At 34.6% G+C, this 19,182-nt stretch overlaps 3 protein-coding genes across 3 annotated transcripts in view; all 3 read right to left on the bottom strand.

Annotated features, from left to right (window-relative positions):
* Window positions 1-1,110, bottom strand: part of pcsk5a (proprotein convertase subtilisin/kexin type 5a) — a 42,615-nt gene extending 41,505 nt beyond the window's left edge. The window contains exon 1 of the mRNA XM_073840022.1: window positions 949-1,110. Coding sequence (XP_073696123.1) covers window positions 949-1,110 — 162 coding nt within the window. The remainder of the gene's footprint in view (window positions 1-948) is intronic.
* A 1,229-nt stretch (window positions 1,111-2,339) lies between these two features.
* Window positions 2,340-5,805, bottom strand: LOC141334537 (annexin A1-like). Its single transcript, XM_073839645.1, has 13 exons — window positions 5,752-5,805; window positions 5,540-5,613; window positions 5,280-5,394; window positions 4,858-4,952; window positions 4,432-4,545; window positions 4,241-4,331; window positions 4,080-4,159; window positions 3,919-3,975; window positions 3,544-3,637; window positions 3,347-3,442; window positions 2,972-3,030; window positions 2,655-2,777; window positions 2,340-2,540 (listed from the first exon to the last, which is right to left on the bottom strand). Exons 2-13 carry the CDS (start codon window positions 5,582-5,584, stop codon window positions 2,484-2,486), a joined length of 1,026 nt encoding a protein of 341 aa, XP_073695746.1. The 5' UTR covers window positions 5,585-5,613; window positions 5,752-5,805; the 3' UTR covers window positions 2,340-2,483.
* A 2,006-nt stretch (window positions 5,806-7,811) lies between these two features.
* LOC141334538 (annexin A1-like) lies at window positions 7,812-19,045 on the bottom strand. The gene is made up of 13 exons (XM_073839646.1): window positions 18,976-19,045; window positions 18,735-18,846; window positions 17,910-18,004; window positions 17,297-17,410; window positions 16,551-16,573; window positions 13,102-13,169; window positions 12,940-13,019; window positions 10,951-11,007; window positions 9,291-9,384; window positions 9,082-9,177; window positions 8,717-8,775; window positions 8,488-8,610; window positions 7,812-8,307 (listed from the first exon to the last, which is right to left on the bottom strand). Exons 1-13 carry the CDS (start codon window positions 19,024-19,026, stop codon window positions 8,251-8,253), a joined length of 1,029 nt encoding a protein of 342 aa, XP_073695747.1. The 5' UTR covers window positions 19,027-19,045; the 3' UTR covers window positions 7,812-8,250.
* Between the last annotated feature and the right edge of the window lie 137 nt (window positions 19,046-19,182).

The following is a 19,182-nucleotide window of genomic DNA, read 5'->3' on the forward strand; positions in this document are numbered from 1 at the left end:
GTATATTGACAATTTAACATTTTACACCATTTTACACTGTGGACACCAGTCAAGTGTACAGTAGTTGCCTATAAAGATGCATATGCACAGTTTTGTTCATGTTTTTACATTTTAAGTGGAAATCACATGTAAAACTTAAATGGCTCTTAAATTTACATTTGCTGTATTTATTTGTACAGTAATTTCCTTACTTATTTTCTCTTTTAGGGGACAAAAGAAAGTGTGCCAGTTGGTTAACTAACTGAAGTAGGGTATAAGATGCCATCGAGGTTAGGAGCTCGTCTTGCATGGTTAAACACATTTATTATACAAGAGCCAGTGACCCAGAGACATAGGCTCGGTAAGAAAGAAAGACTAATTTGAAAGAAAACAAATTCTAGGAGCAAGGACTATAGTTTGTGTTGTATGTATGAGTTCATAAGAATAGACGTTTGTCTATGAAGTTTTATCCTGGCAGTACACTCTTAAAAATAAAGGTGTTTTAAAAGGTTCTTCACAGTGATGCCATAGAAGAACCTTTTCTTTGGTTCCACAAAGAACCATTCAGTCAAAGTTTCTTTAAAGAACCATCACTTTCTTACCTTTTTAGAATCTGAAGAACCTTTTTTCGCCATAAAGAACTGTTTCACAAAAAGTTTATGGAACCATTTAGACAAAAGAGGTTCTTCTATGGCATTGTGAAGCACCTTTATTTTTAAGAGTGTAACTGAACCTAGTGAAACAACACTTTCTTCTTTCAATGATAGTTAAGTCAAGCTTGACTTGACTTGAATAAAATTCCATGGTATATGGATATGGTTATCAAAGTAATATGGTTTTACCAACTGTGACAATTGTATCATGATGAAAAGTTGCCAGTTGCAATTCTGGGTTCATACAGAAAACATGAAGGCACAGGAAACAAGCATTTAAAAAAAAACTGGCATAACATTATTGCAGTGTACTTACCTGGCCCATGTTGATAAATCCATATTTTTCTGCAATAAGATCAGCAGCATCAGGACCCCCAGTTATTTTAACCGCCCAGCGGTTTGAGTAGATTTTTGTCTGGACACATTGGAGTCCAATCCCAAGTAAAAATGCATATGGAAAAAGCGCTGTAGGAGACATCTTCAAATGGTTATGCTCTCTGCTTCATGCAGAAATATTGGTCCACTGATGCCACTCCTCATTGAAAGGTTCTCATTAAAAGGCGACTTGACATTGTCTAAAACCGACTGGACTGTCAAATGATTGTAAAAACTTCCTAAAGGACCTAGTTTGACTGTGTGAGCGCTACTCCACTGTGATGGCTCCGTTGCATCTGTTGCCTGTGGCACATCATCTCAAATTACAGTCCTATCAGTTTCTACAGGTGCACTGTGTGCTTGTACAGCAAACAAGAAACACTAAGAACACTGGATAATAGGCCTAACGTCAATTCATGACATTATCATATAAAAAAAAGCATTGGATAGATCATAATCAATGTGCTTTTAAAAAATAATTTTCTAGCTGTGTACTTATTTGTATTAATTTGTTCTTATTTGTTATTGATTTATTACATTATTTATGTCTTCTACTGTATGTAAACTTTGTGCATTAATATAATTACCTTCAAGTAATCTAAAAATGCATTTCTGAATTGAATGGTTTTATTCACATTAACTCAAGACATGAATCAATATCAAGAATAAACCTCAGTGCATTGGGTTACATCAAAATATGTGACCCTGGACCACAAAACCAGTCTTAAGTCGCTGGGGTATGTTTGTAGCAATAGCCAAAAATACATTGCATGGGTCAAAATTATTGATTTTTCTTTTATGCCAAAAATCATTAGGAAATTAAGTAAAGATCATGTTCCATGAAGATTTTTTGTAAAATTCCTACTGTAAAGGTATCAAAATGTAATTTTTGATTAGTAATATGCATTGTTAAGAACCTAATTTTGACAACTTTAAAGGTGATTTTCTCAGGATTTTGATTTTTTTGCACCCTCAGATTCCAGATTTTCAAATAGATGTATCTCGGCCAAATATTGTCCTATCCTAACAAACCATACATCAATAGAAAGCTTATTTACTGAGCTTTCATATTCTATATACATCTCAGTTTTGTAAAATTTAACCTTATGACTGGTTTTGTGGTCCAGGGTCACATATGTGGTCAGAACAGGAAGAAATAGCTCTTTATGACAACAACATGATTTCAGTTACAGTGTACAATCAAATGTCACAAAACTTTGAGAATAATACAGCTTATTTGCACAAATAAAGATAGACAATTATTCTCAATGATGTTACTTTAAAGTATCCTGTAACACTTAGTTTACTGGTCAATGAAAAAATATTACGCAATGAGTTTCACAAAGAGTTTTAATGAAACACTCCTGAAGAGCCACACCCTGAGGAGGTTAGGTGTTTACACGGGTCATGAATACACCCATTTAATGAACAGACGTGTTTAGAGTGATCCAGTTGAATAAAGATATTTATTGTTGTCTATGGAGCCCCACAGATAGCCAGCATGATCTTCTCATAATCTCCAGCTGTTTCCTTCTGTAAAAACAAAGAAGCCACTTTTCATTCTGGTTTTAAATACGAATGATCAAACATTGTATAACTAAATACAAAAGCTTTTCAGATCGCCCATTATGAGTTACATAGACTCACCAGAACGTCTTCCTGAAGGGTTTTGCCATACATCCTCTTGTACTCTTGCATGATTTTCAGCAGGTCAATTTCTGAACGACTCACAATGATTCTAGTCAGTGTGTCAGTGTTGGTTCCCAGTCCCTATAAAGCAAGACCATATTACAGTTTAATTGATTATATGACTGAATTCTGTTGCCAACTATTTTTGTTAGTTTGTCTATTTGTTACAAAAGGGCTCTAGCCTCTTTGATCACTGGACCAGACAAGAAACCCAGAAATTATCTTACAAAATCGATCAAATAGAATACATTTCATGAATTTCTCTGCAACTTTACCTTCATAGCTAGGTGGAGCCTTTCTGCAAAGTAGGCAGGTTTGTTCCAAGCAGACTTCACTAAACATGAAAAAGACAAAATAATTAGAAAACAAATATTATTATTATTTTTATGCCAATTATAAATATAAAAACATTTAGTATTTTTTATTGATATAAATGTAGTTAACCTATATTTGTACCTAACCTAAGTTTTCATGTGTGAGAATGAAACCACCCTTAACACGCACAGCTGGAAAAACAGGCCTGTCTTTTGAACTAGTTTTTATAGAGCTGCCTTCATTCAAATGGCCACTGAAGCATTTAAAATGACTAGCTTCTCTTTCACACACCCACAAAGATACACGCAAACTAAAATGAAGTCTTATATATTTACCCAGGGTCATCAGGCAGTCTTCTAAGCTTCCACTCAGCTCACCCTCAAGATCTTTTGCAAAACCGTCTTTGCTCAATTGGCCATAAAGTTGTAAAACTGTAGAATTTAAACAACACTCTTAGTGCCTTAAAAACATGACATAAACTACACCAAAATTGCCAACCATCTCTGAAGAGGATTTAGATTCTTCCACTTACTTTTGCACAACTGAGCTTCACTCCTGTTTGTGAGGATGTCAATGAGAACAGAGCAAACAGTGCCAATTCGATTCTCTCCTGCTTCAAAAAGAGCCTGAAAAAGCAACATACACAAAGTCAGAGACTGTATCTACATTGTTTGTTTCAGTTTATAATGCATTACATGGCTTTGTGGAAAACTTGATTATGTTGGTTCAAGCTTTGACTGGTTAGATATTTTTTTAATGACTGTAAAACTTTATAATGGACCATTGTCCATGGCAACATACCCTATGCTAAATCGGTAAACCAAAGTATGTCAAGGTAGAGATTTATTTTACAATAATGATCAGCTTACATACTTTACTAGCTATAGAGTAAATAATGAATCTTTACCTTTGCATCACTCTTAGCCAGTCCCTCATCAATGTTACGGTCTTCACTTCTGGTAGCCTGGCATTATGAGGTATTGATAAAATAATATGTCAATATCTATGCAATGCAAACTTATTATTTTCTTGTTCTGTAACAGAATTGTCCCTGAACTATTTGTGTACCTTGCAAAGGGCAAGCAGGGTAGCCTCAAGATCTCCTTTAACATCATTTTTTATATTTTCCTCAAGCATCTCTCCATAGACTGTACAACAGAAAGTGGTTAGCAACTACATCTGCTTTTAGGAAGGACATGTTCAATATGTATGCAAATATTTTGTGTTACCTTCTTTGAAAGTAATTTTCAATGCTGCAATCTCCTTGTTTGATCTGGTCCCCAGAATTTCATTTAGGACGGCCTCATTTGTCCCAACACCCTGATTATCAATAGCATTTTAGTATTAATAAGTAGATTCAAGTATTAGTATTTAGTAAGACTTTGAATAAAATGAATATTAGAACAGTTACAAGTTGTACCTTCATGGCTCTTTTCATTTCAAAAGCATCATACTGGGAAGGAGTCATCAGCAAGGCCAGGACCACTTCCTCAAAATCTGACTTTAGAGCCTTTTTCAAGTCATCTGCCAGAGGCTGCAGATTAATAAAATCAATAAATTAATACAAAACTATTAGTACATGCTGTTTAATGACTTTCAATGGTTGTCAATAAAAGATTGGTACAGTAAAAACTAATGACTGTGTATCAACCCACGATTGCAATATTTCAGACAACCATTTCAATGGCCAAGAAAGCCTGACCCGAAATGGGCAGATGGCACAATATGACTCAATCATCTGTATTGTCCCATAGTCAAGTTTAAGTGTCCATAAAAAGGATTGTTAAATTGAAAAGTGTTCAGTTGTTGATTTTGGTAAGATTTTAAAGGATGAGAATATGCTTACTTTTCCAGCAGTCTGCTTGTAAGACTCTTTGATCTGTTGCCTTTGTGCATTGGTTCTCTTTGCTATCACATCCACAATAGTGGCTTCATCCACACCTTCATGAGAGGAAAATAGGGCAAAATCACATTGGTGTTCACATGAGCTGCTGTTAGTTCTTGTTATTAATGGACAATTGAGATCACTTGATTCCTTGTATCACTGATAAACTACTAGAGCAATACAGGAAGCATATTCATACAAGTCCCAACAGAGCTATATATTGGGTAAAAGTATAAAGGCACTCTTCCTTCTATGACAGTTGGTGGGGTGTGTCCTCACAACATCACAAAAAAATTAATTTGCAAAACTACGTTTTTAATCTTTACTTAAGTTTCAACACCAGGAACATGAAAGAATGTTAAATGTGTTAAACTGCATTTTACCTTTTGTCTCAATGGCTTTCTTTAATTTTGCAGCATCATTCGTGGCATTAAAATTAGGATCAGCCTTAACTGTTCCAAAGTATCCCGACTCAACAGCAGGAGCGGGTTTGAAACCCTGAGATGAAATATATAGCAACATGTAAGTACATATATAATTCTAGGTTTCTTTGAGGTGTGCTTGAGTTAGTCACTACCTACAGGAGACCCACCTAAAGTTCATCTTTTTGAATGAACTTAATGAAGGTAATGTATTTACTTACCGTTTCATCATTAACTACTTGGAATAAATTCTTGAAAAGAGACATCTTGAGAGCTTTGAAGACACTGTAATGAACTGAGCAAATGAAGAAGTCATTGCAAATATTGTGCAATATTATGAATATAGCATTATGAAGAGAATTGATGACAATATTAACAAGGACAAACTACAGACAAAGACAAGCAGTGAAATGCATTTACAAATATAACTCACCTGTTCCTCTGTGAAGTCTGTAAAGGCTGATCTAAAGTGGGCACTTTCGGGAACAGTACCTGTCTTTTTATTCCTTATACACACCCACCGAAAAATCTTTGGGCTGGGTAAAGGGGTTAGATCAGGTTGTTCTGGTTGTACCTGTCATTCAATGTGTTGCACTCACCTCCAGTTGTAGTCTTGGTGTAATACAAAACAAAAATTACAATAAAACAATTGTGAAAATTGACTATGGTTTACAAAAAAAAAAAAACACGGTCAGTATAGTTAACCACAAATTAACCATAGTTTGCTACACTAACCATAGTTATACATTCACCATGGTTACTACACTTTTACTATAATAAAACCAGGGTGAATTTTTGTTAGGGAACTTCTAGCAACACTTTAGTTTAGGGACCAATTCTCACTATTAACTAGTTGCTTATTAGCATGCATATTGGCTGTTGATTAGTACTTATAAAGCACATATAATTGCCACATTCTTCACAACCATATTTTAGATCCCTTAATCCTTCACCATACAGTGAGGACATTTTTTTTTTTAGATTTTGTAAGTATGCCCACTGACTAAGAAATAACCACTCTAGTATTTTAATGGTAGGATTTTCTGAACAGTGAGAGACAGAATAACAACAACAAAAAAATCCAGAATTTTTTTTAAGATGTTATAAATTGATTTGCATTTTAATGAGTGAAACAAGTATTTGACCCCTTCACAAAACATGACTTAGTACTTGGTGGCAAAACCCTTGTTGGCAATCAAAGGGGTCAGATGTTCCTTGCAGTTGGCCACCATGTTTGCACAAATTTTAGGAGGGATTTTGTCCCACTCTTCATTGCAGATCCTCTCCAAGTCATTAAGGTTTCGAGGCTGACGTTTGGCAACTCAAACCTTCAGCTCTCTCCAGATTTTCTATGTGATTAAGGTCAGGAAACTGGTTAGGATACTCCAGGAAGATTTGATGGTACATGGCCCCATTCATCGTCCCTTTGACGCGGTGCAGTTGTCCTGTCCCCTTAGCAGAAAAACACCCCCAAAGCATAATGTTTCCACCTCTATGTTTGACGGTGGGGATGGTGTTTTTGGGGTCATAGGCAGCATTCCTCCTCCTCCAAACACGGTGAGTTGAGTTGATGGCAAAGAGCTCGATTTTGGTCTCATCTGACCACAACACTTTCACCCAGTTCTCCTCTGAATCATTCAGATGTTCATTGACAAACTTCAGACAGGCTTGTACATATGCTTTTTTGAGCAGGGAGACCTTGAGTGTGCTGCAGGATTTTAGTCCTTCACGGTATAGTGTGTTACCAATTGTTTTCTTGGTGACATGATCAATTCAAACTCCACGAGGTGAGATCTTGCATGAGCCTTTAGACTGAGAGAGATTGACAGTTATTTTGTGTTTCTTTATTTTTGTGAATAATCACACCAGTTGTTGTCACCTTCTCACAAAGCTGCTTGGCGATGGTCTTGTAGCCCATTCCAGTCTTGTGTAGGTTTACAATCTTGTCCCTGACATCCTTGGACAGTTCTTTGGTGTTGGCCATGCGGGAGAGTTTGGAATCTGATTGACTGATTGCTTCTGTGGACAGGTGTCTTTTATGCAGGTAACAAACCCTTTAAGAGAGTGCTCCTAATCTCAGCCAGTTGCCTGTATAAAAGACACCTGGGAGCAAGAAATCTTGCTGTTTGATAGGGGATCAAATACCTATTTCGCTAATTAAAATGCAAATTAATTTATAACTTTTTTGAAATTATAGAAATTAGAATAGAAATAGAAATTATAGACTGATCATTTCTTTGTCAGTGGGCAAACGTACAAAATCAGCAGGGGATCAAATAATTATTTTCCTCACTGTACCCAAACTTAACCTTACCTAAGATACCTTAATAACTATTAATAAGCAGCAAATTTAGAGTTTATTAAGGTAAAAGTCATAGTTAATTGTTTGTTAATATTGATAACAGATCCCCAAACTAAAGTGTAACCGAACATACATATAAAATTATATTGTACAGAACAAAATTATATTATACTAGATATTGCATATGACGATTTAAACTACAGTTTTAAAGATTTTATTAGTTGTGGAATTTGTCTCTTTGATTATGAGAACAGACACACAGATAAGGTCAAGCCAGTGCTCCTGCCCTGAGTTCTTACATACTGTCACATGCTAAAAAACAATATGCCACAATGTAAAATATTGTCATGAATTACAAAGTGTTTTATTACAATAATAAATATACAGTTGGCATTTAACTGTAATAAACACTTGAATTACTATGACAATATGCCAAGTTGTATTATACTGACAATAACTTTTACATGTTGCATGCAGCATGTGCATAATGACAGACATTTTTTCATATTGAAATTAAACATTTTCATAAGACAACTATGGGGAATTGAATTGTGCTGACATTGGTAGTTAATATAACCATCTAATAAATCTGCAGATGATTTTCAAATAATTCAAACATGTAAGAGATGATTATTGAGTCCCACAGAGAGCCAGCAGAATCTTCTCATAATCTCCACCTGTTTCCTTCTGTAAAGCCAGAAAAGGTAATTATGTAGAAGCAAATTTGACTTATTTGAATTTATTGGGAAGTGACTGGTTATTGAAAAGTGATCATTTCATTCCATTATGGACGTGAAGTAAATGTGGTCATTTATGTCATGTTAGCTTCAAGATAGTTGGTTAGAGCTTTTCATGGTGGAGACTCACCAGAATGGCCTCCTGAAGGGTTTTGCCATACATCCTTTTATATTCTTGAATGATTTTCAGCAGGTCTATTTCGGAACGACTCACAATGATTCTAGTCAGTGTGTCAGTATTGGTTCCTAACCCCTAGAAATAAATAAAGACTAAAATTTGAAAAACATATGCAGCACTCACAGTGCACAACCACATGGGCGTACTGAAATACATTCCATGAATTCCTTTGCAACTTTACCTTCATAGCCAGTTGGAGTTTTTCTGCAAAGTAGGCAGGTTTGTTCCAAGCAGACTTCACTAAACATGAAAAATAAGAATGTTAGTTGGTTTGTATGTCTGCAAAAAGCTGTTACGCGCACACAAACATACTGCATACTGCTTGATTTAGTTGCTACTGTATCTTTGTACCTATCTTTGTGAGATAAATATACGTGTGATAATGCTGTCTGGACCCACCCTCAACATGCAGAGCTGGAAAAACAAGCTTCCTTAAAGCTTTGCTTTGAATAGTCTTTCGATCACTGAAGCATTTAGCATGTCTAGAATCTCTCGCACACACCCACATAGATACATGCAGACTAAAATGAAGCCTTGTTTCCTTACCCAGGGTCATCAGACAGTCTTCAAGATCTCCATGCAACTCACTCTCCAGTGCTTTGGCCACACCCTCCTTGCTGTATTTGCCGTAATACTGGAAAACTGCGAACACATTATAAATAACACTATTAGTGCCTAAAAACATAAAGTCAACTATCTCTGAAGAATAATCAGATATGTAACATTTGTATTCTGTTATATGTTCCTCCACTTACTTTTGCTCAACTGAGCTTCACTCCTGGATGTGAGGACATCAATCAGGACAGAGCAAACAGTACCAACCCGATTCTCTCCTGCCTCAAACAAAGCCTGTATAAAGCAGAGACAGTGAGCGCATTTACAGTACATGGCATTTACATGACCATACACACAGTTGGGTTATTATAAACTTCTATGTTCCATTTTATAGTATGCATCAACCCTGTTGTGAATCCTGACTGTGTGAAGACCTATTCACTGAATAAGAAGACCAACAAAGCAGCGCACACTATGTACTTTAGGTGAACTGAGCAACTTCACCAAAGAGCTAGACATGTTGTTGTTTGTCCTGTCTCAAAGACGGCACTGTTCATATTTTTAGACCTGTCTGCTGCCTTAGGAATGGTACGGTATGTCACCAGGGGCTGGACGTAAAATGTGTTTTCAGTCATGTGTGGTATTGATACCTGTTGCTAGGCGTAGTGCTGTGTTTAAGACTTAATCTTACACCTAATCAAAGGTAGGTGTAAAGTGAAAATTCATGATTTGTTCAGACATGATTAATTTTTAGGATTTGTGTCTCTAAATTAATAATTACTGGAGACGTGAACTGTAGCAATTGTTAAGATTGGTGTAGGCTACCATACTGCTGACAGGCAATATGTAATTATGGAGTAAAATATTACATGTGATCTGGGATTATTAGATGAAACCGTACCATACATCATTTTGCATTTGTAAAAAACAGAACAACTTTCTCAAATGAAGTATGTGTCATGTTATCGCTCAGTCTGTGTTTCAAATGCAAAAAGATGTCAGTAAAACAGCTTTTGAACAATTAATCACATAAGGTCATATTTCCCTCAGAAAAAAAGCCATTCAATGTACATTGTACATTGTACATTGCTTCATCTTTCACTGCTACATGTAGTAACCTTCTTGAAGACTGGAAAGGTTAGTTTTTATCTATAACCTTCCTCTCAGACATCTCCACCTTCAGTTTAACCTGGCAAAAGAGTACTCTTTGTCATCTTAGTGAGTCTATCAGTTAACCACAATAGCCAGATTCTACAATAGTAACGACAGCTAAGAACATTATTGTAATGTATAAAGCACTTGTTTAACCAGATAATCCTCACTACCCACATCCACATCTCAACAACCGCCGAGTCACTCCACCTTACATCCATTAACTCTACTTAAGGCTTAATAAATTAGCACCAATAACAATTAAATCTGTTTCAGTTTACTGTAGAAATGTAATTGTGGCTCTACGAAACACATACATATGAAGCACAACTGATGTAAAACAAGAAATGCAAGCATCAATATCTTGCAATTTTATGTTTTAGTCACAGATGGCAGTAGTGCACTTCTAAACAAAACTGGCTATATGGTCTAAATGTAAGTTACTCAATATTAACTTGTATAAATGTTGTATAAAAGCATTATCACACTCATAATCATACTGTTGTATTGTTTGATGTTGTTTATCTCAAATAACACTGATACTTCTACGGAAACATACACTATAGTCAATTGAGAAAATGAATAGGATACTACCAGATGCCAATTCAAATTCAGAACAGGTTACTGCAAAATGATTTAGACTCAGATAAATCATCTCATTTGTTAGTGTGAGTTGTTACAGTGTTAAAGTGGAATCTGCCACAGTACCTTTGCATCACTCTTTGCAAGCCCATCATCAATATTGTAATCTTCACTCCTGGTAGCCTGATGTTATGAGATATATAATCAGTACACATAATAAAGTTTTTTGGTGTAGCAAAAATAAGGTTTTCAACTCTGTCCCACGAGATCCATTTTCTATGGAGCTCATATTATGACAATACTTTTTGAATTTGAATTGTACAAATTTGAATTATTGACAAGTGTCATTTAACAAAACTGAATATTATATGGCATTTAACATAGTTCTGAATTCGATTTTTTTTTTAACTTGAATATTGAACATTTGAAATTGAACACAACTGAATTTTCAAATCGCAGATTTTCTAATAGACGTGTTTTTAAACAGCAGATTTTGGTTCTGATTTCTAAGACTTCAAATATTCAGTTTTTAAAAATTACAACTTCAGGTTTTCAAGATAAAAAAAATTCGGAACATCAAATTCAGTGTTCAAAATTCAAAGCGCAGAAATTCAGATCGTACAGAAAGTAGGTCAGAGGTTATGCACAGGGCAGAGTAGATGATCTACGAAAAGTCGAACGAAGCATTTACTGTGACCGAGAGGGGACATGTTTAATTAACTTAGACTAGTTTTGCCGTGGTCACAACATATTAACTCGTGGGAACACATATAATACATTTCTGTTATGTTTTGTTTATTTTTTATGAAATCAAATGTGACCTTGTTGTTTGCAACAATAGCAATATCTTTCCCAAAACAGCACAAATCACTTCAGGCCTTTTCACACGGGACGCGGCAGTCGCGAGTGTCTTCATTTTCAATGGGAGCGGCACGGAGGCGAAGCGCAAGTGGTGCTCCTGCACCCAAAATCTTGCCGCTTCCACAAACACGGCGCTTCACAGAAGCAGGGGCAGCCAAAGATCATTTTTAAAAATCTTTTTGTGAGCAGCAGTGTCCGCACCGAGACCGCGTCGTGAACACCGCCTCAATTGCACAAAACGCTTCCACTACAAGAGAAGGCAGCAGCCGCGCGGTAATTCCTGCATGTCATTATCTCCACAAAATGATCTTGTGGCCACACGTATCATACTCCCACGAGTTAATATGTTGTGACCCCGGCAAAACTAGTCTAAGTTAAATTAAACATGTCCCTTCTCAGTCACAGTAAATGCTTCGTTCGACTTTTCGTAGATCATCTACTCTGCCCTGTGCATAACCTCTGACCTACTTTCTGTACGATCCGGAATTTCTGCGCTTTGAATTTTGAACACTGAATTTGATGTTCCGAATTTTTTTTATCTTGAAAACCTGAAGTTGTAATTTTTAAAAACGGAATATTTGAAGTCTTAGAAATCAGAACCAAAATCTTCTGTTTAAAAACACGCCTATTAGAAAATCTGCGATTTGAAAATTCAGTTGTGTTCAATTTCAAATGTTCAATATTCAAGTTTAAAAAATCGAATTCAGAACTATGTTAAATGCCATATAGCTAATATTCAGTTTTGTTAAATGACATTTGTCAATAATTCAAATTTGTACAATTCAAAAAGTATTGTCATAATATGAGCTCCATAATTTTCCTGCAGAGTTTAACTCCAACCTTGTTCAAACTCACCTGCACTCTTAAAAATAAAAGTGCTTCCTGATGCCATAGAATAACCTTTTTTTGTCTAAATGGTTCCATAAAAATCTGAAGAACCTTTCTGTTTCACAAAAGGTTCTTTGTGGCAAAAGAAAGTTCTTCAGATCATAAAAAGGTAAGAAAGAGATGGTTCTTTAAAGAATTTTGACTGAATGGTTCTTTTTTGGAACCAAAAATGTTTCTTCTATGGCATTGTATGAAGAACCCTTTAAAGCACCTTTATGTTTAAGAGTGTGCCTTTCTAGTGATCCTAAAGACCTTAATGAACTTGTTCTGGTGTCTTTGATTAGGGACGGAGCTGAACTCTGCAGGAAAATAGATCTCGCAGGCCAGAGTTGAAAACCACTGCACTAAACAGTGCCATTTCTGTACCTTGCAAAGGGCAAGCAGTGTAGTCTCGATATCTCCACTAACTTCACCTTTAATTTTTTCCTCCAGCAACTCTCCATAGACTTAACAAAACAGAAAGAGGTTAGCAGCTACACACATCTGCCTTCATAAAGTACATGCATGTATTTGGATCTGTGATGTTACCTTCTTTGAAAGCAGTTTTCATCGCGTTGATCTCCTTGTTTGATCTGGTCCCTAGAATTTCGCTTAACCCATACCGAAATGTAATATATGACATATATGTCCCTATATCAGAAGTGCTACTCTCATATATGTTAAATATAGGGCAATATATTATTATCACATATATACATCTTCTGGATATATGTAGATATATGTTTATAACATATATGAATTTCCCATAGTACAATTTGTATATAAACATATATTGAAAGTATATATATGGTCAACTTTTATATGGTATTGCATGTTATGACCATATATGTTTACAATATATATTAAAATTGTATATTGTATTATATGATAAGACCATATGTTAACAATATATATCAAAATTACCAATGTATATATTGAATTTATGCAAGTTTATTAACCATTTATGCCTAAAAGATACTGCTTATTGTAAATCACATAACAAAATATTTTTTTGCTTAACTTTATTGTTTCAATTCAGTTTTCTGGGGAAAAAATACAGATGAATATATAACCTGTTCAAAAAATGCCAATGTACTAGTTACTTGTAGTAAAACGAATGTATTATGGAGTTATTGAGGGGGAAAACACTTCATGTAACTGTTTGTCCATATGTGCTGTCATCATCAATGAACTAAAACGCATTTCATTAAAATACATGAGCGATACAATACCGCTACTGCGCATGCGCCAAAATTCAAACTCACCCGCGCCAACGGCAGAGTCTGAGCAATGGCTGGGCAATGATACAAGTCATCTGCGGTAAGATGTTTTTCTTAGTAAGTGGAAGGATAACAAATGGGCCAATACATTCACATAATAAACGACAATGATTTTATAGACGGGCACGAAGACAGACCGACATCACTGAGAGGAAACGATGAAACGCCTTTGAATGTGGCAGCGGTGCAGGTAATTTATGCTAATTTACTCAACGCTTTATACCTACGCTAATATTTCATAGAAACTAAGTGTTATATGATTGTTTTGGTCTGCAAGAGCCTCTGTCTCTATATAGAGCAGATAAGTTTTTTTTAAATATTCCCTTGCATTGTTTTATATATGATATGTTTACAGCTGCATTGATGTGTTTTGCAATTTGCTTGCATTAAAGTTAATTTTAGCTAACGTTACTGGGTAGGTTAATGAACAATCTGTATGAGATACTGTGAGCTCATTGTTTTCACTGGATAAGCAATGCCACATTTGGAAATTATTTAAAGCTGTCTGACAAAAATAACGGATGAAAATTATAATGTTTATCTCTGAGATGTAGTCTAGACTAGAACTATAAAACTGCAAAAAATGGAATTATTTAAATAAAAGCACCTTGAATTCATATAGTAAATTACAGTACTTGGTTATATTGCACCAAGTGCATTGACATGTCAGTGACATACCTAGAGTGGGTGCATAAACACATGCATGTGCATATTGCATAAAGGTAACAGTACACTAAACTAAAGGATGTGATTATGGGGTTTTAAAAATATGGTTAATCTATCGTAGTAAATTTTGTTCATATCTTTGCTGATAATTGTGCTATTCTCGTTTGTGTCCCATGAATAGGTAATGAGTCCCGAAATTCTCAGAAAACAGAAATGGAGGCCGAACCTGCAGATGTGGATGGCAGTGATGTGAATGATGGAGCGTCTACACAGAAAAGGTTAAATATGTAGACAAATCAAATCAACAAAATATGTGTCTCCGTGTACTATTTAATAAAATTCTAGTGCATTTAATCTATAAATAACTGTAGAGGTTTTGGAAATGGTAAGATTAAACTTATTTTAGTGAATGAAGTACCACATTTTAGCTATCATGTTGTTAGGGTAGGTACACAAAATATTATTTTATCCTTGCTTCAAGAAAATCCTCAATCTATCTGCTTTCTAACAGCTTCATATGGCCGTAAACATTTATCTTAAACGTGGCTTTAAGCACTATAGATTATTAAAGTTTCACTTTCACTGTGACAAAGGCAGTAAATGTGGTGCGGGAAACTATTAATTGATTATTCTACAATTAATTGCACTATAAATTACACTACAATGCAAAACAGAGTAAATTGATAAACTGTTTGGCGTGATGATGTTTAATGCCTCCGACAGGCCCTGTAGTCCCATTTAGCAGCATGTTAGCAACCATCTTTTTTAAGAAACATAAGAGTTTAAAAATTAAAATACGAATCAAAAGTGGGGTTTAACTGGTGTTTTTTTATGTCATAGAATAAAATGTGAAAGGATTATGAGTTTGTGTGAACGGCGGACCTTATTTTAGGGGATTTAATCAAAATTGTCATTCAAAAATCCATAGTTCCACCCTGTTTTCTCCAGGCCAAAACAATGCACATATTAGGTATTATGAATGTCAACACTTTATTTAATTGATGCTAAATAGCAAATTAAATTGTAACCTTAGCTGTGAACTCTGTCATTGAGCATTTGGGGTACTATATTTTAGTTCTTCATGTATATAGAGACATATTATTTGAATGGGCATGCAGGCTGTGCTTTGTTGTTCTGCCATGTCCTTGTGGTATCTGGGAATATTTTACAACTACAACTTACAAACATGTATACATAATTAGTATTCAGCAGTTTTAAAAGAATCTTTAACTTTACCAACTGTTTAATATTCAGTATATTTGTCATCTTATAGTAGTTTATCACTTTGGTACAATGTTGGATTGCAAGTCTTAAGTATATGGTTCAGAAAATTTATTGTAATTATCTTATCAAAATCTAACTTTTATCTTTTTTTTTTTTTATACAGATGCTGGAATCCAGACATTTCTTCACCTGGGGCCTTCTGGGGATGGCAATAAACCAAAAACTAACCAAGCTGTGGGAATACAAACCTGTAGACCTTTAGCTGGACCACTACAATTGATGTTTTGTTTCTTATGCCTGTTCAGTGTTTTGATCAGTTATATATGTAATTGTTTCTTTTTTTTTTCTGTTTGATTGTGCATGTCAGTAACATTTTTTGTTCCTATTTAAATAAATTCTGTTTAAATAAAGATGTTTCTTTGTGTACCATTTAACATTTAAGGCTCAAGGTGTGAAATGTGCAATGCACTGCAACTTTGTAGAGTGTAGTGTCTCACATGTGTCCTGTATTTAAAGATCAAAGATCACATATTAAAATATTAAATATGCATGAAATATATGGTTTCATATATGTCTAATTTGTATATAACATAATAAAAAAATGCATATATCTCACATATATTGATAATTATATATATTCCATATATGGCAATACATGTATTATACATACATAAACATATATTTTTGTATGGGGTAGACTTATATGTCAATATATGAAATTGTTCCATTTTCTAATAGGAATCATATATGGATATGGCATATACAAGACATGTATTTAATACATGGGTATTTCATATAAGCACATATATTACATTTCGGTATGGGAAGACAGACTCTTTTGTCCCAATACCCTGATTAGCAATTAAATTTCAATCAGTTAAATTAATCTTTAAACAAAACATTAGATAGGCCTATGTTATGTAATAAATTAAACATTTATTAAAAATATTAGTCCCACTTTATATTAGGTGGGCTTAACTACTATGTATTTGCATAAAAAAAGTACACTGTACTTGTTTTGTTCATATTGTATTGCAAAACACTTTTGCTGCTATTGAGGTGGGATACAGGTAAGGTTAGGGACAGGTTTGGTGGTATGGATAGGTTTAAGGGTGGTAAAGGTGTAAGAGATGGGTCAACAGTATTATTCTTAATTTAATTACAGATGTAATTACATGCCTTTTTTATATAAGTGCAATGTAAAGACATGTATGTACACAATAAGTGCATTGTATCAAATGATCAATTTAAATGTAAGTACATAGTACACTCTTAAAAATAAAGGTGCTTCATGATGCCATAGAAGAACCTGTTTTGTCTAAATGGTTCCATAAAGAACCTTTAACAACTTCAGATTATAAAAAGGTAAGAAAGAGATGGTTCTTTAAAGAACCTTTGACTGAATGGTTCTTTGTGGAATCAAAAATGGTTCTGCTATGGCATCGCTGTGAAGAACTTTTTAAAGCACCTTTATTTTTGAGAGTGTATTTAAGGCCACCTAATACAACGTGGGACCAAATACAACAACAACAACAACAACACAAACAAACAAAAAAGGATAAAAAAAATCAGACCTTCATAGCTTTTTTCATTTCAAAAGCATCATATTCAGGGGGTGTCATCAGCAAGGCCAGAACCACTTCCTCAAAATCTGACTTCAAAGCCTTTTTCAGTGCATCTGCCAGAGGCTGACCATAAAATTAATTAATAAAATTACATAATATAATACACAACTATAAACATAAAATTGCTGAACTGCCAGATGATTTGTTTCTTTAATGCATTAGAATGAAACGAAATAATATGACCTTATGACTTAAGAGAGCCACCTGCTGGTAAAATGTTATAAAGGTAGGCTACGTCTGCTTTTGACCTGGCACAATCATAGTTCAGTCATACTGTAGCTCATGAACTATACAGTCTATAATAAACTTGTTGTTTTTCCATGGACCATGTTTATTTCAGTGTACATGATGTCACTGATGTGCTTGGCTTCCTAATGTCTGCTTGCAGCTCTATTTTTTTTCTTCAAAATCTGAGTCAAACTTCATATTTCGATTAAAAATAACTAAGAATTCTAAATGGACAACTTCTGAAAAATTTTTATCCATTCATCCAATCTTACAATTACATGGTAGATGGTTTACATAGCCCCAAACAAACATTGTTGGATGTGAATATGCTTACTTTTCCAGTACTCTGCTGATAAGCTTCTTTGATTTGTTGTCTTTGTGCATTGCTTCTCTTTGCTAGCACATCCACAATAGTAGCTTCATCCACACCTACATGAGAGAAAACAGACAAAAGTGAGCAGCTTTTTATGATCAAACTACATTGTAATTTATAACTCATGGTGCATAATAAATACAACTGTAAGCAAATGATTGCAACATAATTGTACTGGGGGATATGTATTTAATATAGTGCTGATTCATTGAGACATTGGACAAAACATTTTGCTTGTATATTTTTAAATAGCAACTTTTAAATTAATCAGACATGGTCACTAGAATGATTTGCATCAAATGCTAGTATTTTACTTGACAGTACACATTTTTTGTATCTTATGGTGTTGAAACATATAACACGAGAAGCACACTTATTTTGTGAAAATACAAAATAATTCCTTGTCATGTAGCCAGTTTTTTCTAGCTCTCATGCAGTGTCATGACTTCTGTGCTTTTCAACTATGACATACAGTAGTTCTAGGAATGCATTCTAGGTAAGTTTTCCAGGTATTGCAGGGGTGTGTCTGAATAAACATGACAACACTTGAATAAACGCATAACTTATTATATTTAGCTGAAAAAGAAACACTTTTTTTCATACATCGCATTTATCTTGATGGCTACACAAGTATATCTGTAGAAAACCTATTAAAGTACATGTGATTTCCTGCCAGAACATTATCTGTTAAGTTTACAGATGTTTCCTTCAACCCTAAAGCACAACACAATGTTATGCATAATTTAAAATATGAGAAAAAGCATGTATTTACACCAAAGTATTTACCTTTGGTCTCAATGGCTTTCTTCAATTTTGCAGCATCATTTTGGGCATTAAAGTTTGGGTCAGTCTTGACTGTTCCAAAGTATGTTGTCTCCTCAGAACTACTTTTAAAACCCTGTGATGAAACATATTACTGAACACCCACTGAATGTCAAACCATGGAATAATTATTGATATAAGCAGTGATGTTGAGGCATATTTAAATATGTACAAATCATTGGTCATGTATATATTATATACTTACCTTGCTGCCATCATCATCAATTTTCTGAAGAAACTTCTTGAAGAATGCCATCCTTTTAACAATTTTGAAAATGCTGGGACAAGTAACAAATATACAAATAATTACATACATGCATAAACACATACATTTTATTAAATATGCTACTGAAGACAGCCTGAAAACATATTTACAATAATGTCTCACCTGTTCCCTTGAGAAGTCTGTGAG

This window comes from Garra rufa, chromosome 5 (assembly GCF_049309525.1).
Source record: "Garra rufa chromosome 5, GarRuf1.0, whole genome shotgun sequence".
NCBI lineage: Eukaryota > Metazoa > Chordata > Actinopteri > Cypriniformes > Cyprinidae > Garra > Garra rufa.

Coding starts and splice junctions, on each gene's coding strand:
- LOC141334538 (XM_073839646.1), bottom strand. CDS start 19,026: ATGGCATTCTTCAAGAAGTTTCTTCAGAAAATTGATGATGATGGCAGC. Junction 8,611..8,716: donor AACTCCAACTGGCTATGAAG/GTAAAGTTGCAA, acceptor ATTTATTTCTAG/GGGTTAGGAACCAATACTGA. Junction 8,308..8,487: donor CCCTTCAGGAGGCCATTCTG/GTGAGTCTCCAC, acceptor CTGGCTTTACAG/AAGGAAACAGGTGGAGATTA.
- LOC141334537 (XM_073839645.1), bottom strand. CDS start 5,584: ATGTCTCTTTTCAAGAATTTATTCCAAGTAGTTAATGATGAAACG. Junction 3,976..4,079: donor CCCTGCTTGCCCTTTGCAAG/GTACACAAATAG, acceptor TCATAATGCCAG/GCTACCAGAAGTGAAGACCG. Junction 2,541..2,654: donor CCCTTCAGGAAGACGTTCTG/GTGAGTCTATGT, acceptor TTGTTTTTACAG/AAGGAAACAGCTGGAGATTA.